At 52.6% G+C, this 22,074-nt stretch overlaps 1 protein-coding gene across 9 annotated transcripts in view; it reads right to left on the reverse strand.

Moving 5' to 3' along the window:
* Positions 1 to 734: 734 nt before the first annotated feature.
* The window catches only part of Zmiz1 (zinc finger MIZ-type containing 1), a 199,120-nt gene continuing 177,780 nt past the window's right edge, over positions 735 to 22,074 (reverse strand). For 4 of the 9 annotated variants that reach the window (XM_075988809.1, XM_075988810.1, XM_075988816.1 and 1 more), the window contains 15 exons: positions 21,520 to 21,718; positions 20,377 to 20,667; positions 17,665 to 17,847; positions 16,854 to 16,931; positions 16,051 to 16,225; positions 15,481 to 15,622; positions 13,953 to 14,163; positions 12,789 to 12,894; positions 12,172 to 12,332; positions 11,397 to 11,464; positions 11,158 to 11,226; positions 10,506 to 10,750; positions 9,182 to 9,348; positions 5,928 to 6,182; positions 735 to 4,496 (listed from right to left, as the gene is read on the reverse strand). In XM_075988809.1, coding sequence (XP_075844924.1) covers positions 4,389 to 4,496; positions 5,928 to 6,182; positions 9,182 to 9,348; positions 10,506 to 10,750; positions 11,158 to 11,226; positions 11,397 to 11,464; positions 12,172 to 12,332; positions 12,789 to 12,894; positions 13,953 to 14,163; positions 15,481 to 15,622; positions 16,051 to 16,225; positions 16,854 to 16,931; positions 17,665 to 17,847; positions 20,377 to 20,667; positions 21,520 to 21,718 — 2,458 coding nt within the window. In that variant the 3' untranslated portion in view covers positions 735 to 4,388. The remainder of the gene's footprint in view (positions 4,497 to 5,927; positions 6,183 to 9,181; positions 9,349 to 10,505; positions 10,751 to 11,157; positions 11,227 to 11,396; positions 11,465 to 12,171; positions 12,333 to 12,788; positions 12,895 to 13,952; positions 14,164 to 15,480; positions 15,623 to 16,050; positions 16,226 to 16,853; positions 16,932 to 17,664; positions 17,848 to 20,376; positions 20,668 to 21,519; positions 21,719 to 22,074) is intronic. The other 5 variants (XM_075988811.1, XM_075988817.1, XM_075988812.1 and 2 more) reach the window with 3 other exon arrangements.

The raw sequence follows: 22,074 nt of genomic DNA on the forward strand, positions 1-22,074 counted from the left end.
ACTAAGGGAGGGCTAAGGTGGCCATGTCTGTCTTTATTGCTCAGTGGTTAGGCTGAGGAGGGCAGGAGGAAAGGCCATGCTGGCTACTGGCCCTGCCAATCAGGTCCACTTCCTTAGACCTTAAACTGGATACACAGAAGTACAGTCTGTGCTGGGTGTTAGAACTGTAGCCCGAAGAGGGAGAACCCATGTAAAATGCAGCCACCTAGTAAACTCAAGTTTCGCTCAGAGCAGAGCAGGGAAGCAGTGGGGAGAAGTCAGGTGGCTGGAGACAGACTCTGGAACCTGCAGGAGCCACGGCTGTCAAGGCACTTGTGAAGCCTGGCGGTGACTAGATGCTGTGGACAGGACCTGTGACTTGACATGGACAGACTGTTCCTAGTCTGTCGGACTCAGCATGGGCTACTAGACAGTCTTGAGTCACAGATGGCCTAAAGCCCCAGCGCCCCTCCAGGACAGGCCCTGTCCATGGCCTGATATTTAACCAGCCTTTACAAACTGTTCCACAAGCCCTCAGCAGGGCTAGCTGGAGATAGGTTCTCACCAGGAGAGACCAATGCCAGAGGCTCTTTATATTCACAAGGGTTTCAGGACCTCACAGAGGAGCAGGACGCTTCCAAGCCAACATTCCAACCTCTGCACAGACCGACAGGATAGGGTGGTAGTGTAAAAACCGAAGCCAGTTCCCTCAGACCAGTCCTTCACAACCACAAAACAGCTAACTCACCAGAACCTTCGTTTTTGTCAATTTATTTAGAAAAAAATTAACATGAGCAAATGAGATACCTCAGTGTTACAACAGAGTATAGAAATGTCTAGCAATAATCAAATAATTTGATCTTTAAATACAAAATAACCACATGAACACCTAATATACAGGTTTCATCTGAATACATATTTATTAGATAAATATTAGAGGTCACATCATCTAACTACATACAGCTTTGCAAGACTAGAAATCACAATTAGTTTTCTGACCAGTCAAAAGTATGAAATGATTGCAGTGTACATACGATGTACAAAGACAATGGCGGTTTCCATGGACGTCACTTCAGGCTGCACGTGGGGGTGTGGATGTGTGTACGTGTGAATCACCTGTGATCATGATATCAAAAACTTATACAAAGTATGAATTTGGTTACAATTTTCTTCTGAAATCCCCATTTCTCTTCATTGTTTCCATAGCACCCTAAAAATACACAGGTGGCAGGGCTAGGACACTGAAGGCAAATAGTACATGTAGGTAAAATAAAAACAGAACAACGAAAATGCCTTTTCACACAGGGGCAGAGTATATTACATGAGACAAAGGTGGAGTCACAAACGCTATAACAAACGGGATCTAGTATTCCACATAAGATGGAGTTCCAAGCCTTTTGTTGTTTTGTTTCGCAAAATAAAAACAATACACAGTCCGAGAGAAATGAATGCATCTTGTTGACATGTCTATTTCTCATTTACATATGTACACACGTCCCTTGAGTTGCCGCCGCTGCTCACACTGCCTCGTCTGGATGGGTCAGGCCCAAGGGCCCATTGGGAGCAGACCTGTAGCTCTCTGGGGGTTAGGGCTTCCGTTAGGGAGAAAGTATTAGAAATCTTTTAAAAAATACAGTGGCTACAGGGAACATGAGACATGAATAAAGCTTCAAACCAAGAAGATGGGGGTGATCGCCTGGGCGGGGAGCTCTTCCCATCTGCCTGTGGGCTCCCAGCTCATTCTGTTGAGTGGTGGCCAGTACATGCCTATTGGGTGGGTTGGTCGTTGTGGTAAAGTGGCTGGCTGAGGCCTCATTTCTGAGGTTACTATGGCTCCAAGTTGTTATTAGACAGGACCGAGGAAGGATCTTTCCAGAGCCTGAGCCTGCCTCTGCTTACGGATGTCACCTTTACCTGCATTTTTCACTACCAAGGCACGGCTCCAGCCCCAGATGTCTTTGTACCTCTCTCCCACACCCTGGATGAATTCCAACATTTCTCAAAAAGGGATATGCCCAGAGCACGGGTTTCAGGCTCTGTGGCGGACTTGTTGGTGCGCACTTGCCTGGGAGAGGGCCTAGGAAATCAGCCTCAGGGAGTGTCTAGGCCTTTTGCACTGGAAACCTGTAGAGAACCTGGGCACAGCTTGATAAGAACCAGCAGGGACCCCATGTTGTTCTGGGGCACAGTATCACGGCAAGAAGCAGGAACTTCTGAGAAAGGCATCTGTCAGTCTGAAGCTGAACAATCCACATGGTCTGCCACAGAGCATGGCCGTATGCCAGGACACAGGCACTGGGCAGGGATAGCCACGTAGTACCTGGTGCAGTGTTGTCCCTACTGGTGACCAAGAGTGGCCAATAGTGGGTGGCCTGGTCGCTCAACTCGGGCATGGCCACCCCTTCTGCTCCCCCCTCATCTGTACAAATAGCCCTGGTTGTTTTTTGTTTTTGTTGTTTGTTTGTTTTTTTAAAAAAAGAACTTGTTTTTTTCTCATTGAGTCAAGATATTTTAAAAACACCAGCAAAGGCTATAACCAGGTCATGAAAATGTCGAATATTATCAAAGACGATACTAAAATATTCACAAAGTTATTTACAAAAGCGATTCTTAAAATAATTGATTTGCATACTGAACACATCGTTTGAAAAAACCTCAACAACAGGACAAAGGAAGAAGAGGAGTGGGGTGATGGCAGCTTTCCTTGTGCCGTTTTCTGGGTGACAGTAAGTCAACAGTTAGGGTCACCTTTCTGGTACAATCTACGTCAAAGTGCCAGGGAGCACAGAGGGAAACCGATGACTGATGAGGAATGAGGATGCTGACAGCGGACAGGAGGCAGGAGAGGGCCCTGGGTGGCAGCACTGGAGAAGGGAGCAAAGAATTTAGAGATGGGACTCATGTGATCGGACAACCTGGCATCACCACAGGCCATGAGGCTCAGGGGACACAGACCAGCCTGGAACGAAGCAGGTGACAGTAATGACACGCCAACAGGGGACTCTAAGCTGGATGGAGTGAACAGCAGGACCAGAGGCTGCACTTGCTGGGTGAGCAGGAGTGTAGCGCGAGCTCTGGGTGGAGGAAGGATACAGAGAATGGCAGGCAGCTTTTGTAGACGCCATAAGCTGCCTGCCAAGATATCCTGGTGCACACAGCAATGGCCTGGGCTGGAGACAGAGCAGCCATGAGTGGAGAACCTGGTTGGCAGCTTGGAGAGACATGGATGCCCTGGGCTCTTGCTGTGAAGCCCAGTTCCTGCCCAAGTTGCCTTGTGCTGCCCAGCCTCTCTACCATGTACCCCTACAGCTGGCTAGGGAAAGGAGAACTAGACCCCAGGGGGAAGTGGGTCCCATGGGATAGTCTTAGAGACGGAGGGTATGTACGGGCAGGAGGAAGGAGAGAGAACATGGAGGGAAATGGTTTGCTTGCTGTCCAGATGCAATGATCCTTTCCTTGGGTGACTTCAGAGCTTTCCACTGTGGTCATTTAAAAGCAGGGAGTAGCTTGGGGCTGCAAGGCTTTGGCTGCTCCTGTTGGGCTCTGGCTGGCATCTTCCCAAAAGCCCCAACAAAGGGCACATTTTGGTGGGGTGCACGCTTGTGCACATGCTCTCTGCTCACTACAAGCTTTGGCCCTGGTCTTAGTTGAGGAGCCCTCCTATGCATTGTCCTGGCTCCATGAAAGGCCCTGACCTGTGTCCCACCAGCCCCTAAACAGGAGTGGCAAGCCTTCTCAGACACAGCACTCTGTCCTTGTTCTGCTGAGAGTGTGTTGCTAGGGCATCTTGTCTTAGGAGTCAGAGGCCAAAGCCACGACCCTTGGCCCTGAGGGATGTTCTCCTTCCCAGAGGTTTGTGCTTTTCTGTGGGTGTTGTGTGTATGTGTGTGTGTGCGTGTGTGTGTGTGTGTGTATGGGGGGTGGCCTTCCTCACTGCTGTAAACTGTCACCACTCCTCCAAGGTCGTCCACTTCCCTGGCCTGGGGGTGGGAGTGCAGGCTTCTCTCAGGTTCCAGTCACTTGAAGGAGGCTCTGGGCCAGGAGGCAGGGATATGGTTTAAAAACATGGAAGAACTTTGGGGCACTGGAAGGTCGGTCGTCTGGAGTCAGCACATATGGAGGGACCTATAGTCGCCACTGGCATGTCTCTTGCTGGGACTGGATCCCTTCAGCTGGGGTTCATCTTCCAGGGGCCTTCTTCAGGCTCACTCTGGGTACAGGCCCTGGAGCATTCAGGCAAATAGGACTGCAGACCCACATGGCCTTCCCTGCCTAGTGTGCTCTGCTCAGCCCCCAGCCTGAGGTCCTGGTGCAGGAGGCCTGAACACGGGCTCCTGTGAGGAAAAGTATGTGGGACAGATGGGGCAGGAGGCATAGTGGGTAGGGATGGCCCTAATGGAAGGTGGCCTTCAGTTGTTCTCAAAGAGAGACAGGAGGTCATCGTTGCTATTGCTTGGAAGGTCGGGGGGGTCCAGGTAGGAGAGGAGCTCGTCGGGGTTTGTGAGTTCCGGCAGTAGCTAGAAGAGAAAAAGCCCAGTTGAGGTGGCTGAGGGTGGTCCGGGAGGAGGAGGAGGAGTGAGGGTCTCTCTGGCTGCTCACTTCCTTCTGCTCGCCTCCTGGAGTTCTACCTCAGAGATGGAAAACTAGTGGTGTTGAGTATGGGCCTGCTGGCTGTCCTCAAGACCAGTCCAGACCACTGCACCCCACCTGGGGTAGGCATGCCCACACTCAACAAATGCCAAGGGCAGCAGAACCCTTAGCCTACCAGCAGAGACTCACTGGGCTGATCCCTCCTCTCAGGCACTGATGTCAGCCCCATTACAGATCTACAGATCAAGGGCTGGGCTTTCTTTTGACTGTTCCTCTGTCCTCTTAGACCCTGCCTCGAGCAGCTTGCTAGCATAAGCCATCCGGCTTCACCCATAAGCACAAAGAGGCCGTGGGAAGACAGCTGGTCCTCACAGTGCTTGCTGCCCTAGACTTCTCGCAGAGTCTTACTGAGTCTGTGGCTGTCTGTCTGTCCTGTCCCTGTGGTCCACTGCCTCTGCTCCCCATGTGATACCCTTGGAGTAGGTATGTCCTATTGGGGCAGAGGAGCTCCTGAATCTAGAAGCATCCCACTGGTCTGACTAGAGGGGAGAGCTGGTGAGAAACCAAGGTGTCTGCAAACCAAAGATAATGACACAGTTCTCCCGGTCAAGCGCTCTCTGATGCCACTGGGGTGGATGCTGACCGCAGGGCCAGGAATCCAGTACCTAGGGGTTGGTTGAGACTGGCTACAGCTCCTAGCTCCTGAGGGGGTAGGAGGAGCAAGTGTCCAGTAACAATCTTTCTGTGACCCCCTCCTTCTAGACCGCTGAGGCCCCAGGATGGGAGATCCTGGAGTCTCAGTGGCCACCGCTGACCCTGTCTTCCTCCCAACCGTCTTCTGTCATTCCACGGAGAGGCTTCTTGGGGTGAGCAATGGAGCAAGCGGAAGCGGGAAATGGAAACACATGGACAAGGAAACCGCAGGCAGACAAGACCAGCAAGACGATGGTGGGACACCATTCTTAGCCCTTCCCCTGCCCAGGCCAGAAGGTAGATACAGAAATAGCAAGCTCGACATGGGGGTGTGAGGGGGGCTGTGGGAAGAAGGGCAAGGACCCTCTTGTACTATCTCCAAGGCCCTGACTGGAGGGACCCTGCAAGAACCTACGTAGAAAAGGGGTAGGACTGGGAAACAGGACTATTGGGCCAAGGGGTTGATGGGTGGGGGTGGGCCTCACATGACATATCTCCATATGGGGCATTCTAGTGCTAGAATCAGAGGAGATTGGCTGGGGCCCACCCACCACCCACCCACTTTTCCACCCGAGGCCTTGAGCCCTTAAGTACCCCCCTTCTCTTGGGAAGGTCCCGGTGCCATGCCTGGCCCCAGACCGAGGTGTGTGGTGACCCCAACTTACATCCAGTGAAGGTTCCGGCATGTCGGATGCTCCCTGTGCTCCGGCCTGACCCTCTAAGGCTGAGGAGGGGTTAAAGGTCAGGTCGCTGTGTGGATGGTTGCTGGGAGCGGCCTGTGGTGGCTGCCGGGGAGGCTGGGAAGGAGGAGGAGCCCCACTGTGATGTAATGGAGGCCCTGCCTGGCTGCTGGGGTGTGGTACGTGCAAACCTTGTTGTATGGAGGGATGGGGCTGGTCAGAACTGCCAGCGTGGGGCATCTGTGGAGGAGGAGAGAGCAGGAGAAAAGAGAGGTGAGGTGACGAGGCACAACGACGGATGCCTGGAGAAAATGAACCCCGAACAAACCAGGAAGTAACGGACCTCAAACAAGGGAGCCCCTCACGAAGAACAATGGTCTGGGGTGGGGGAGCAGAACAGAAAATAAAAAAAAAAATCTATCCTTTCTAGAAACTGACAACCAGGAAGGCTGTAAAGGGACACGTGGGGAAGGGGTCTCACTCGAGCCAGGCGTAGACCAGACGGCTCCCCACCCCCACACTGTCACAACGAACAACAGCGAGGGCAGAATGGACAAGCAAATGGACGTGTTTCTGGGAAGCGGGTAGCTGTTGGCAGCGTGGTGCAGGCTCCCCGGGGCTGGGGCAGTGCAGAGCAGGCGTGGACATGGCACGGGTAGGCGTGCAGCTCAGGACTGGGAGTGTGACCCGCCAAGTGGGTCCCCGGCTGGCAATAAGACAGGTGCTTTGCCTGTCTCCCACCCAGGATGGAACTCATCTGACGATAAAACGGCAGATCAGGGAGAAAACCTGGCTTGCCAGGGGCATTTTAGGGTACAGCCTAAAGGCCATACCACCTTGATCAGCAATGGGTTTCACGCTGGGGCTGCTGAGGAACAGGGCAGTGTGACCCTAACAGGTTAACTAGGGAATTCATCCCTTCTAATTGGCAAATGCATTGAAAATCAGTTGGCTGTGAGTATAAGGGTTTTTATGTATACACATGCCTGCTGAATGCTTCTTGCTCTTTCAAGAAGACCCTTCAAAGCAGAAGGCCTGAAGCTGCTCTCTGGCAAAGGCTTCTGCCTGCTCTATGCATTCAAACAGGGCCACCAGTCCCACTTTCATACTGCCAAGGACACATCAGCCTGGTGACCCAATGCTTGCTTGGTCTCAGATGACTATTATCCCTGCCTCATCTCCATTTCTAGGTTCTTCCTTGCTGGGTTAGCAAGAGGCAATCATGCCACCCTTGGTGTCCCAGACCCCACTTCCTCTTCCCATTTCTGCTAAAAACTGCTCCCTAGGTCTGCCATGATCTGGTCTCTACCAAAAGTCCTGGTTGTATCCTTTCTTCGTGGGGTACAGGACTCCACTCCAGTGTAACACTAGTATCACAGTGCTCCCCAGCTCAGGTCCCTAGGTGACCCACATGTGGCATGTGTGAAGGGGCTGGAAGAAAAGGCCACAGAGGGTGAGGAGCCAGCTGGGAGTTCTCACTTAGCTCACTGGAGCAGAGTTCCCCGGCACCCATCTTGAGGGAGCAGAGAGGAACTCTAGACCCCCATGAACAGCTCAGCTCAGTTCAGGGCTGAAATCTTGAATCCCATGATGCCCTCTGATCCTACAAAATCTCTGATCCTCTGTCCACTTGACCTTGCCAAGAGCCAGAATGCCTTGAGCCAGCTGCTGTGTCTGCAGCATGCTTGCTGTGGGAGAATTCTTGCATAAATCAGTGCTTGGCTAGAACCAACTAGCCTATCCTGGACTGCATGAGAGCCCTCTGACCACCTGCTCAGACAGGGCCAGGCTGCTTTTAGACAGCAGACGTACTAAGGGTTGGCCTGGGATTGTCTCCCCCATGTAGTAAAAACACGGTGCTAGGTCTGGTTGTTTTCAGGGGGGATGACAGAGCTGAGAAAGGACCAGGTGCACCTTGGGAGAATCCTGGAGGAGCTCTTAGGTTGATTCTGATACAGAGGCCTCTACATACAGTCTCGGTGGCAGGGTGAACCAAGAAGCAAAAAAAGTTTGGCTTGTAAGAGGACATACGGTCCATGGTCCAAACCTTCATAGGCAGAGTCAATAAGCATTTTTCTTTTTTCTCTTTCTGTTTTTTTTTTTTTTTTTTTGAGGCAGGCTCTCAAGTATCCTAGGCTGACCTCAATCTTGCTATGCAGCCAAGGAGGACTCTGACCTTTTCATGCCCCTGCCTCTATCTCTGAGTTTTGAGATTGCAAGTCTATATCACATCCTGTCGATGCAGTGCCGGGGAAGCGCTCCTCCGATGGAGCTACATCACCAGCCAAAATACTCGTTCTTACTGAGAACCGGGAATGCGTGACACCTTTCTTCCAGGCCACGTGAGAGAGGATAAGAAGACCCCCGTCAGTCTTCCTCCAACCCCACTACCAGGCACTGTGGAAAACTCTGGACCCTCTCTGGCTGGCATTCCTATCTGTGGTCCTTACCGCTCAGGTGAGAGCCTAACATGACGAGGCCCTACAGAAGTCACCCCCAAAGCCCCACCGCTCTTCCTCTACCCCAGCTCCTTAAGAAGGCATGTTTTGTGAGCACAGGCTCAGGGTGCCTTATTAATCCTGACCCAGGAGCGTTTGCTACCTAGTGCACAACAGTTTAGCAGTCAAACCAAGGAGGGCTCGAGAATGGCCAGCTCTCTTGCCATGGTTGCTAGAGCCACAGGAAGGGATGGTTTGTGGTTAGCTCTGTGCATCTTGCTCCAAGGAGGTGTTCCCAGGCACGTGGAACATGCCAGTAAACAGGAGACAAAGACAAGGAGGGCAAGACCTCAGTGAGGTCAGATGTCCTGAACCCTTCTGTTGGCAGATGATGGTGAGACCCCGAATGAAAAGATTCAGATCCCTGGAGACTAAGTGTCTAAGCATGGGACCTATTTCCCGGGGGCTGGAATCAGAGGAGAGTTGGACGAGTGTTAAGTGGAGCTTGGAGGTGGTCCATGCGGACGCACAAGGAAGCCTGGAGCTTGCTTAATTTCAAGAGAATCCAGAATTCTCACTAAACCAGTCAAGTTAACAGATGAGGACCAACCACGCCAGCTTCTCCCTTTTTTCAGAGCCCTCAGACCTAATTCTTAATTTTTCTTTTTGTTGAGGAAGGAACCAGGGTACTTACATCACAATATCCCAAGGGAGAGCACCCCTGCCTCAGTCAGCCCCAGATGAGGCTGGGAATGGAACACAGGCAAATGGAAAGCTGAGACACAAGTTAAAGGTACTCACAGTTTCCTGCATGGGGTGGCTGAGGGGTTTCTCGAGGGCAGCCATGTTGTTGGGCATGTCCGGTGGGTGAGAGAGCTGGGGGGGACCATGCATGAAGTCGTTCATAGATGTCCCTCCGGGATTCCCATGGGGGAAGTCAAAATTGCCATGGCCCTGGTAGTTGTTTCCTGGGATGGAATTAAGATGGGGTGGAGGGAGGTCATTTAGAGGGAAGGTGGTCACCCTCAGCTGACAGTCAAAAAGCCAAGTTCATGCCGTTCCTCGAAACAGGCAGGCATGGCTGCTATATAATGAAGCAGTCACGCTTTCGGATGGGCTGGGGTACCCCAGGTATGTGCAAATGCAACACCCTCACCCCAGGTGAGTGGGCTGCTCCTCTGTTACAGAAGGGCAGAAAGGCCAGACACACTGGAAGAGGCTCAATCTGAGACGAGAACAGGAGTTGCTGGGCTGCTGTCTACTGGGGCCATATTTCCTACCAACCCCAAACCCAGGGGGCTATTCCACCGTGTCCAAGAGCACCAGGCTCCAGATGATAAACCAGCCTCTCCAGCCACTGTATCCATGGTCATGGTGAGACACAGTCAGAATGCTGGGATGTCAGGGTCCTGAGGCTGTGGACTTAAGTCAGTAAACTAATGACTTTGGTCCACGAATGACCTGGGCACCTTGAAGAGCTAAGATGACAGAGCTGAGTGACAGGGTGACCATCCTCAGACAGATATTTCCTAGGAACTGAGTGGAAGACAGCAGGGGTGGTGTCGAAAGTCTGGAATTGATGAGAATGAGACCGAGTGACAGTGGCCTGGGGAAGCAAAGAATAGGGCTCCAGGGCCTAGGCTCTCTCTGGGAGGCTGGGAGACGCAGAAGAGCAGGGCTGGTAACCTGGCAGAGCAGGCTGCGAAATCTTTGGGCTTGGACCATTATTCCCCCAAGTCTAGAGGCCTGAGGACTATTTTCAGAGGGAACGTTTCCTCTGCCCCACCCCTTTGTATTTTTAAGACTTATTTTTTTTTTTATGTGTCTGAGTGGAATGTTTTGCCTGCATGTAAGTGTATGCCTGGTGCAGGTGGAGTTCAGAAGAGAGCACTGGATCCCTTTATACCGCAGTTATGGTTGGTTGTGAGTCATGTGGGTTCTGGGAATCGAACCCAGGCCCTCTGCAAATACAAGTGGTTTTAACACTGAACCATTTATCTGGCCCCACTCTGCCTTTCTTCTCCCATTCTGTACCTGATACCATCAATTTGCTACATAGAAATCCCAAGTCCCCAGTGGACCCAGACTAGCCTCTTCTCTCCCTATCCAGTATCACATTACTTACCTTGGCTGCTGTAGTCGTTGGAACTGGTGCCTCCAGGAGGAGGTGGGAGGGGGTAGGGAGATGGGCCAGGGCCCAGAGCAGCGATCATCTCCATGACATTGGGCATGATCATCTGGCTGGGGCTCATAGTTTTAAACCGCTTTGAGGGGATGCCATCAGGGTCATCCTTGATGTGGAGGTCTGACTTGATGGGCACTGGCCGCCAGCTGCATGTGGGGTCAATGGTGACCTCTTCAAACTCGGAGCTGGCGGGGACAGCAAAGGAGGCAAAACTGAGGCTTAGAGTCCCTAGTTTTGGAGAGAAGATTATGTCTACCCTCCTATGTTAGAGCTGCATATAGGGCAGAGGCCTAGTGGGGTTCACATCTTTGGTGAAATGGGGACACTGATTCTTAGAAAAACAGAGCCTGGGGTTGCTGAACCCAAGAACTTCCCCCCACCCCCTACCCCCCTCCAAAAAAAGAGAGAAGTTTCTGCACTGGCTGAGTTCTGTCCCTTCTAGAACACATTGGCCTCCAGGTCCAGGAATTCCCAAGGTCAGGCTGCAGATTGGCGGCTGCCTAGGAAGTACTCAGGACTCTCTATACCCCCGCCTCCGCTTTTCCCTCTCCTCCAAGCCAGGCTGAACCCCTCTAGTGGGGACTTCACTTACTGTTGGATGGCATTCAGGATCCCCCACATATACTGATCCACCTCTAGACCCTCAAGCAGAGCAGTTTTACTGAAAAAGAAGAACAAGGCTTGGTCTTTGCTCCTGGAGGCAGGGCACAGCCCACCCATCCCCACCATCCTGCCACTGCGAGACCCGTGCCTCTGCAGGGGCCTGTTTCACCTGAGGGGTAAACAGAGCAGTGTAGAGCCCCAAGAACAGGCCAAGTGAGCACCACTTACTTGCACACAGGACACCTCCAGGTCCCTCGCTCACAATTCAGCTGGAGGTATGACTCCAGGTCAAAGCACTGTGGAAGCAGGAGACAGATAGGTAAGATCAGCACTGTCTGGAGATACCTTACCTTGGTTCTGGACCCACAGGAGGAATGTCCTGCTGTGTCTACTGCTCCTGTGCAGCAGCCGTCACCTACCATTTCCCTGTCCTTAAAGCCCCTCCGGACCCTGTACCCCATCCAAGTCTCATTGCCTTTGTCTCTTACTGAGGCCAGGAGCAGTGCAGCCTCTGGCAGTCCCTTTAGTACAGTTCAGGGACCCAGGATGAATCTGATCAAGTTCAGCAGTCTGGATCAGATAAAGTGATCACATTGCCTCTCAACACCTACACACTCGGAGGGAAGCCTGTCTGCCACTCAGCTTTTAGGATGGACCATGCTGTAGAAGATAGTATACCTGGGCCCCGTGACCCTTGCACCCCTGTTCTAGGACACATAACCCTGGGCATCCCCCCTTTGCTTGTCTGGGTTGTCTCCTTCCTGAAAACCTGCTCAGGGCAGGTCCCTAAACAGGCCTGTGGTGTCTAGTCATAACTTCCTGCTGGCCTTCAATAGCTGATTGTCTAACTGTATTTCGGTACTACCACCACCGGGACCCCAGAGATGGACTTGAAAGGAAAAAAGAAGCCTGAGAGCTTGGCTGCCAATGGCCATGATGTCCTTTGTCACCCTGCCAATTCCGTGCAGCCTGCCTCAGAGGTGCACTTCCTGGGACTGCTCACCTGAACATGCTTGCAATCGTGGCCTCGAGCAGGCAGCTGTATGCGCCGGAATGTGATGGGGCACTTCAGAGACACCTTGATGGCTGTCTGCTCCACACCATCCTCCCCGTTGAGAGTTGTGTTGCCCGAGGAGGCGGCCACACTGCTGAAATTCCGCTTGACTGTGGGGGAGGAGGCACAGGGTGAGGGCTGGGTGTTCTGCCGAGGTTGGGTCTAAGCAAGTTCCCGAACATGTTCTGGATATGCCATATCCCTGCCCCACCCCCGCCCCGCCTTCCACATGTGATGCACGAGGGAGACAGGACTGAGGAGAGCCCCTTTTCTGAAGAGCAGACTCCACCCTCGCTAGGAACAGGAACTTTCTGCAAAGCTCTCAGAAACCCAGTCTGGTGCTCCTCTGATTTAACTGGGTCAGCAAAAAGCCCTCAGGCTGCACTTAGTTCTGCGAGTGTAGCAATAGAAGCCAGACTGCACGGAGGTGTTCAAGGGCTCGAGGGGAGAACACTAAGGAACAGAACTGTAGATAGGAGGGGCAGTACATCCCACAAGAGGTGCTCTAGGGCTTGGCATCCTGGGCATTACCATCTCTTGGGCCCAGTCCCTCCCACCCGACTCACTTTTTGTGATGCAGTGCTCGGCAGGTAGTAGGCGCTTCTTGAGGAGGCCCTGCAGCACAGAGCGCACGGAGGGTCTGTGTACCAGCTGCAGCACGAAGAGGTGGGACTGCAGAGAGAGCAGGAAGCTCAGTGTGACCCACAGTTCCCATACCTGCCCTGTCTGCAGCATATGTGTCCCAAGCTGCCCCATGCCCAAGGGTTTACAGGACCTCAATGATGCCTCTTTAGGAGAGGGTACCCCAGGACAAGGGAGAAAGAGGGGCTTGAAAAGCAGAATGAGACCCAGAACTAAGAGGCTGGGTTTTGAAATGACTGCCTATGTTCGAGGCTAACAGGGTAGAGTTTACACTGAAAAGGCTCCTGGTTCAGGTTATAGCACACATGGTACCAGGACTAGGCTCCAGTATATTCCTGCTCTCCTGTCCTAACTTCTCATCCTTCTTGTGGGCTCATCCCTGCCAACCTCCCCCTAGGAATCCTTCTAGGATCATCTATTCCAACTCTCATGCTATGGCTGTGCAGCCTCAGGAAGCATTCCCATCTATAGGTTCAATTTCTTTGGCCTCATCCCCTCTGCATTGTCAGATTGGACTGAGTGTTTCCTTTTGGATCTTTCAGAGACACCAACAGAATAAGGCAGGCAATTTACTCCCCTGTTAAGTATCCCAGGGAAGCCCTGTGTCCCAGCCTCTGATTTCTAGGGACAGGGGGAAAGTTCTGTGGCGGTCTCAAATCATAGACATTGGAGGGATATGCAATGTGTCTGTGTGTGCACATGTGTGCACAAGGGAGTGCATTGTATATACATCCTCTCCGCAGCCCCTCTAAGACAACACGAATTGATTTACCTCCACATTTAGCAGAGATATGGCGGGAGATGGTGAGAATATGAATTTTTCAAATGAGGTAAGAGTAGATCACAGCTTTGGCCTGGCCATTGGGATGAGGTGCTTGTGCCTGGGGTGGCACCAAGGAATAAAGGGGAGGTGTGTAGAATCCCCATGGAGGCAGAGTGCAAAGGAGAAACGACTAAGTATAACAGAAATGGCCAGAGGACAGCAGCTTAGATCACGTTGGGGATGGAGAACCATGTCCCAGGGTATGCCTCAGGACTCAGGGGAGACCAGGGCGATGCTCCCAGTCCTGCCTGCCCACCCTACTCACACAGCAGCAGGCGGTGACAGTGATCTGGATGGTGTTACGGCCCGGCTGGCATACATGCTTGAGGTGCAGGGGCTTGTGGGAGGTCTTGTTGTCGCCTCGCTCGATCGTGAGGGGTGTGGCATTGACGCTGACCTGCACCGAGGCTGGCCAGTTGGTGTTCATCTGCCGATCCTCATGATGGTAGCACTTGAACTGCAGTTCCAGGTCTGACCTGAGGAGAGCACGGGATGGGCACAATCATCCGGAGTTCCTAGGGACCCTCCCCAGTGGCCACAGCCTTCCCTTCCCTCACCAGAGAGCAGCGGTTCTCAACCTTCCTACTGCTGCAACCCTTTAATGCAGGTTCCTCATGTTGTGGTGATCTCCGACCATAAAATTATTTTGTTGCTACTTCATAGCTGTTATTCTGCTACTGTTATGAATTATAATACAAATATCTGATATATGGTCATCAATGGGGTTGGGACCCACAGGCTGAGAACCAATGCCCTAGAGGTTCTATTTTCCCTACTAATCCAAATCCATCCTAACATCCCAAGCTCCTACATTTCCATGTAAGCCACTCCCATGGCCCTGGCTACCCTGTCTGCCTTCGAGTGACTCTTTTTCCCTAAGAGAGTCAGAAGGACAAAAGGAAAGATGTTTGACCAGACCAGCAGTAATGCTGATTGTGGCTTTGGGGCCATCTCCAGGTGGTGGCAGGAACAGCATCTCTGACCCATTTTGTTTGTGTATTCTGAAGCCTCAGGACTCCCACTGTAGCAGCTCAGCTACTGTGTCCTGAATGCCCATTCTGTTTTGCCCGTGACAGTCACCGGTTGCCCAAAGTTGTGTGTTTTCAAACATGCTGGGAGCAGAGAACCCCTTTCAGCTCTTAGGATGCTCAACTAAGCAGCTGGGGTGGGAGGGGGCTCTATGTCAGTCTCTGGGTGACCAAAGATCAGGAGGGCTTTTGGAATCTATAAGCCCCCAATTAAAGTCTTAGCTTTATTTTGTGTGTTGAGAACTCACATTCTTTAAGATACTCCTCCAGCCTCAGTCTTCCCTTCAATGAAAAGGAAAAGCATTGCCTCACAGAGTCTGGCCCATGACTTGAGCACAACCCTAAGGGTGAGCAGTACCAGACAGTGGTCACCTCCTGGCCATCGACAGAGCTTGGGGAACCTACCTAGCCCAATTCTGCTGTACTCGATTGCCTCCTCTCCTCACACTGGCAGCTTTGGCCACAAACCACGTTCAGGCTGACGGCGTTTCCTTTTGCTAATTCGTCACCTTGACGAGATACCCTCTTCCCAGCCCTTAGGGCTCTGTTAGCCTCCCTACCGTCTGGAAAATCCTGTCAACACTTAGAACTAGGGTAAGAGCTGTTCCTAGTTGTTGAGGCTTAGTCCCTCTCCTGTGAGTTCCTTGTGACATCCCTGGGGCTTGGCATAGTGCACGGCCCTATCAATGATGCCGAAGAGGTGAGTGGCAGGAAGCTGCTGCTGCCAGCACCTGTGCAAGGCAGCCACCATGCAGGTCACCTCACCTCCACATCAGCGTCTGATGAACCGTGGGCCGCAGGTGGAACACATGGTTGCTGACAGCCAGGTTGTGCTCCAGGCGGAAGGGCTCCAGAACCACGCCATCCCGCACGGGGAATGTGAGTCGCAGCTCATCATTGTGGTTGGCTGGGCAAAGACAAGGACCATGTAAGTGGCAAGCACCCTGGGGCAGGAGTGGAACTCACTCACCCATGTGACATCGCCTTGGGAAGCATGCTCAAAGAACATGAATGTGGGCCAAGAGCCCCAGAAAATACTGGTGACTGAGAGTCTGTGGCTTCCTTTAGCTCAGCTGGCTCACCCCACCACGCAGTCCCAATTCTCTCACTGGCCTCTCTGTCCCTGAAGCCCCAGGCTCTTCCTGGTGTCCAAGAGAGAGGATGACTATGGACAGTCCAGCCCCACACCAAATGTTGCAGGGAAAGAGGAATCCTTGCTCTCAGTCCCTCTGTCCTTTCTGCCTAACTCTACCCCAGGTAGCCCAGCTTCTGAGCCCTCTGACCCTGCTCACTGGGGAGCTACCTGAAGAGGAATGGAGAGTGTGGGATCCTCACCTGGGGGTGGTGGCAGAGCACTCATATTTGGCTTGATGTCAGGTGGGAAGGGTGGCTTGACATCTTGGCTGGGGGACAGGTAGGGAGGTATGCTGCTCCCGGGAGTCATGGGGGGTGTGGGGTTCCCTGGAACAGGCGAGTGGGGGTAATTTGCCACAGGAACCGGCCTGGGAGGCTGGGAAAAGATAATCAGAAATAGGTTATAGACTCACAGGACAACTGGTTGAGAAGGTGGACATATACTCTACTCTCGGCATCAAAATCCAACCCCAGGGCTGCTCCTCATCCCAAGGGAGGGGAGTCACCAGAGGACACTCCCACCTGCAGGATCCTTCTCCTTTTGGAGGACAGGAGGGACTGGGAAGGTCCGCATCCCTTTTCAAAACACTCTGCTGATCCCCTCAGGTCAAGTTCCCCCAGCCAGGTGTCAAAGGGGACACATAGGCTGTGTACTAATGACTTGTCTAACCTACAGCAGGAAGAAAGGACAGCTGGCCTCCCCACACTGAGATTCTAGTCCACATTCCCCTGAGCTGCTGGGGGCAGGGAGGAGTCCCAGTCCCCAGGATCTTTTCTTTGTCTGATTTTCTGTAGGGCCCATGCTTGTCCTTGGTGACCTAGCAGAGCAGTGGACTAGGTCCTGAGCATATCCATGTCTCAGCAGATGACCAAAAAGTATATCCTCCATCTGTGCACCCCTCCAAACATGCAGAGATGCTGGGGCAGGAAGGGGAAGTGTTTGAGCCACCTGCTGCCATCTGCTGAGGGTCAGCTTGACTTTCTAAGACTAAAATGGCACTCACCCTGTTGACGTTCCCTTGGCTGTAACTGCTGTAGCTGCTTCCAGAAAAGGTGTTATTCTGCCCATTAAACTGTTCTGGCTGTTGGAATAAAACAGGAATGAGTGGAAGGCAGAAGAGCCCCATGGTCTGGCCCCCTTGGAGACAGGAGTGCACTGGGGAAGAGGAACTAAGAAGGGTCTTCGGGACCAGGGTGGGAAGCAGAAGGCCCCGAGCTCTGCCTCTCTTTTTTCCACAGATGCAACTTTAGTAAGACTCCGGAACAGCAACAGGTATGGTGCCGGAGTGGGAGCCAAGATGGGAAATATACACACACACGGGCCACCCAAGCTGGCGTAGTGTAAACTATGGAGGGGTTTTCCCTTCTGAGAACGCATTCTGCAATGATGGCAGCGGAAAGGCTAAATGCTCACAGATCTTTATCGCAGCAGCACCGTAAAAGTGAAAAACGAGAAGCGAACACTAAAAAAAAGTGAGGTAGGGTGTGATAGAGAACAGAGATACTCTGGAAAGTAAGTAATAAGCATACAACGATGGTGGGGGGCAGACTCAAGATTACAGGGGTAGTTTTGTTTTGTCCTTTGGAATTGTGCCGCCTCTGCCATCACTACCTCATGCACTGTGAAGAAGGGAAAAGACGACGACCATCTGAACTCATGAGAACAGGGTCCTCCTCATAGACACAACTAAGCACCCAGAGAACAGTAGGATATCCCCCTGCCTCTCGATTCCTTCAGGAATACACACAGGGTCAGAATGCTGTTGAAGACTGGGGTTAGAGATGTGAGTGCCTAGGGTAAGGGGGGGAACTCACCTTGTAATACTGCCCCATGTTGACCGTGGGGGGTGGGTACTGCCCAGTGCTGGGTTGGCTCGGCATCCTTTGTCCAGGGTAGTTGGGAGAAGTAAGTGGCCTTGGAGGATTGGGGGTGGGGTACTGGCCTGGCTGGGTGGGGAACTGGCTGTTTGGTCCATATTGCTGGTTTCCATAGTTAGGCTGTAGGAATGGAGAAAGGTCAGGAGTAGGTCAGCAGTGATGTGTCACTGTGTTTACTTACCCAAACGCCAGGTCTGGGTCTAGCTTATTTTTTTCCTCTAAAAATATTTATATGCATTATTTCCCACAAATATGTATGTGCACCATGTGTATGCCTGGTACCTGTAAAAGTCAGAAGGTATCAGTACCGCTGGAACTAGAGTTATGGATGGGTATGAGCCATCACATGGGTTCTGGTAGCTGAACCTGGCTCCTCTGCAAGAGCAATCAGTGCTCTTAACCACTGAACTATCTCTTCAGCCCTGCCCCCAACTTCTCTTATTAGCTCTGCTGTCTCCTACCCATCACAGGGAAAGAATGAGCCAGAAAGTACTGGAAGCCTCTGCTTGCTCTGATGTCCAGGGACATGACATTCTGCCTGTCCAAATCATGGCCACCTCTCCATAAAACTATTCTTTTGGAAGCCTGTGCCCTTGGAACTCCACGGATGCTCAGAGCTTCTCAGCTGTGTCTCTGAGGGGTTCAATCCTAAAGCATTCCTTCGTTTCTCCAAACCCTTGTGCCTCCTCAGGCTGTGTTCCCCGTTGTGTCAGGGAGATGTAGGTCACAGAATTTACTTCTAAGAGGTGACAACCCTTGCAGAGAGGCTGATCTGGGTATCACTGTCCTTACGTCTCATACTGAGCAAAACATCTACCCAGTGTTCCATTCTGATCAGTTTCAACCCACTCTCTATACAGCTGTGGGAGAACTAGTCAATGAAGAGGCAAGACAGCCCCTCCTGGAGAGGTGATTTAGAAAGGAGACAGTGCCACTTTCTGTCACCTTCCCTATCTGGAACAGTGGATGATCCAGGGCACCTGTGACGTAGGTACCTAGAGCCGTCATCCTGGAGTCAATGGTTCCTTTCCTGTCTATTCAAGAATATCCCCTGTCTAAGAATCTTTCATTCTATAGGCTCCAATCTCGTTGGTGACAATGTTCCAGTGCCTGGAAGCATACGTCAGAGTAGGCAGTACTTAGGAACTTTTCATGATTTTACTGTGGGACCCATCGGCTGCTCTGCGCCACAGTGAGTTCTCACCCTGGTGTGAAGTGGTTGCTACCCGCATGTTCATGAGGCTACGTGAGTACTGGAGGGGATCAAACAACACGACTCCAGCCTGCAGCGGGGCTGTGACACTTCCAACACAGGATGAGCATGCTGCCATGAGGCGGAAGTCAGAGCTCCCAGACACAGAAACCATCCCCCATTATAACCCGGACCGTCTGGGAATCAGCAATGCTTTGTGGAAGACTCCTTTAGTAAGAGCAGAGGGCTTGGCCTCAATCAGGATTCTTAATAAACAAGTCTTCTTTGGCCTTAGGGCGGCAGCGTGGAGCTCAGAGCATGCATGGCAGTGTAGCCACTGGTATATCAGGAGGTTGAGGATAGCGTGTTAAGAAAAACAACTGTGCTCTGAGAGTGAAGTCATTGGCTTAAGGCCCCCACCCAAGGGCAACCAGGGCTAGGAGGCGACCCATGGACCTTTGAATTTCTCTCCCTGAACTGGTGCTCACTAGGTTGAGGCTCGGGGCTTGGGCTAGCCTCCTGGATGGACAGGAAACACCTAGTCCCTACTCCTGAGCCTCAGGCTTAGCACACCTACACCAGTTACCACATCATCCCTTCTCTATGAGAGTGACTGCTGAAGGGACCTGTGGGGACACAGAGAATTTAGGCTCTTTGGGATAGAAATCCGCTTCAGGCCACGGTCTTGACTAGCAAGAAGGACGTGATCTGAGAGGGGATGGAGAGCTGGGGTGCCATGTTCAGGAAGGGGCTTCATGGGGTGTGCCAATGACAAACTTCACTAGGGTGGGCAGGGGGCATCTGCTGGGCCAGGATCCTCCTCTCTGTGTTGGCCAGTGGTTTTCTGAGTATCACTGAGGCCTGGTGACTTCCTCCCCCCCCCCCCCACCTCACAGGGAGTTTGGGACAGTCTGCTGGGACTGTTTCCACCAGCGCCTCTGCTGGGTGATGTCAGAGTAGGCACTACTCTCAGTAGCGCAACTATCATGGAATAAGCCCCAGGGACACACTGTCTGCTATCTGATGGCCTCTCTGACACAGAAGGCATGTACTAGAAGGTCTGGTGCTAGCCCTTGCTCCCTAGCCAGCTCCGTGCACGAAAGTCCTCACCCAAAGTCATCCAGACAGTATCTGAGCCTGGACAGGAGAGAGCAATCATCATGGTTTCTGTTTCCACACCTGTCTGCTCCAGGCAGGGCATTTCACAGCGTCACTGCCTTTTGCCCACCAGGCAGCCTACAGGCCATGGTGGACTGTCAATATCACTGATAAATAATAAAACCCCTGTGACTTGCTGGGGATCTTCCACAACAGAAATGCCGTTAGTCAGGAGCTGAGGCTCCAACGCCTAACCTTTAGTTCAAGTTCTCTGGCAGCCAAACTATGCCAAGGCTCTGCCTATGGTCCTCATGTCAGGGCCCCTTCCTCTCCCATCTCCCATCTGCTGTCACACTTACCTCTCCTGGGTAGGGCCTCTTTATGCTCTGAATAGGAAGGGACTGGGGCCGGGGGCCTGGGTAGGTCTGCTGGGGCATCCTTTGCCCATGTGTGCCAAAGGGGCTGATGCCAGGCGGTCGGGGCTGGTTCATGCCCATGGGAGGGCCGCTCATCCCCGAGGGTGTCATGCCAGCTGCCATGCTGGCAGGGTTCATGCTGCCCCCCATGGAGGCAGGCCCCCGAGGCCCGGGTTGGTTCATGAATTGGCTGTTATACGCCTGGGTGGGACCCATCTGGAAAGAGGAACACACCTTCAACGGGAGAAGAAGAAAAAAAAAAAGAATAAAATGCCACATGCATTGAAAGTGCAGGGAGGGAAGGTTAGGGAGCTAAGGGGAAAGGGACACTTTCCCAAGTGGCTGCAGCAAGGAACTGGGATGTCTCCAGGGCTCACTGTTGCCCTCTGCAGGTCTCTTGGGAAAATGCAGCTAGGGTTTGGGTAGGACAAGGAGCAGTCACTCCAATGCACAGGCAGCATTCCCAGGGAGGCAGGCAGGGGACAGGTAAGTGGGCAAGGATGGGAGGGGGACAGGGAGGATACAGGAAGAGGAGGAGGATGAGGATGGAGGCTGAAGCCCTTTCCTGAAAGCCGTGGCCTTGCCCTTCGTCAGTGGCCAATGGATACACACCCTCTATACACTGAGCGTGACTAACACAGCCCACTTCTTCCTGCCCACCCTGTATCCTTCCTCCATGCTTCTGGTTGTGGGGCTCCCCTTTCCACACCCCACCCTATCCTTCTGAAGGTCAGAGGATCTATGATAAGGCCTGGGCAAAATCTACAAAGTAGGTGAATAGGACAATAGGGGCTTCAGAGGTGATTGGGGACAGGCTAGTAATAAAGTGTTTTTAGGCACCGAGCCTACTGTTCGGTAACCAGGAAGTCAGAGACCAACAGGGGACCTCTTCCCCATATGCACACATGAGCTCCCATCTCCCACGCAGAACACAGCACACCAAAAACCCCTGCCACACCCAACCATGCCACCACACCCACACCCTAACATACACCCTTTTAGGGGCTTCCAAGGAGATGCATTGTCACCTACACTCAAGATTTCCCCAGTCTGGGTGAGGCCAGACCAGGAGGCAGGAACCCTTACCGTTCCATACTGGTTTATATCCTTGTTCTGGGTCTCTTGCAAGGCTGCCACTGTAGCTGTGGCTGTGGCAGTGGCTGTGGCGGCGGCTGCTGCTACTGCAGCTGCAGCAGCAGCAGCAGCTGGTTGGGTGAAATCAGCAGGAGGCCGGGTATGTGGAGGGATGCCCATGCCGGCAGGGGCACTAGGACCCCCAGGGTAACTGTGAAGGAGAAGCAGGGAGTAATCAAATCTAAAGCTGAGCCTGGGACATGCTTGGGGCTGGGAGGAACACTACAGGGTTTTATCCACGCCTTCTGTGCACCCAGCGTGTGGATATGAGGCCCAGTAGAGGATCTGGGGCTCCTGAGGTTGGCAGCTATTCTCGCTACTAGTGATAACTACGTCACTTGTTCCTCGAATTTTAGCTGGTGCTAAAGGTTTCCAATAGCCTCTCTGCTTTCCCTTGGCCACCACAACTTATCTTCTAGTGGACGCTGAGCTGAGAATTGTATGGTGCTGTGTGGCAGAGGTGTGGATGTGGGTTCAGGAACGTAAGACTCCTGTTTGGAACTACAA

Source organism: Microtus pennsylvanicus, chromosome 10 (assembly GCF_037038515.1).
Source record: "Microtus pennsylvanicus isolate mMicPen1 chromosome 10, mMicPen1.hap1, whole genome shotgun sequence".
Classification (NCBI taxonomy): Eukaryota; Metazoa; Chordata; class Mammalia; order Rodentia; family Cricetidae; genus Microtus; species Microtus pennsylvanicus.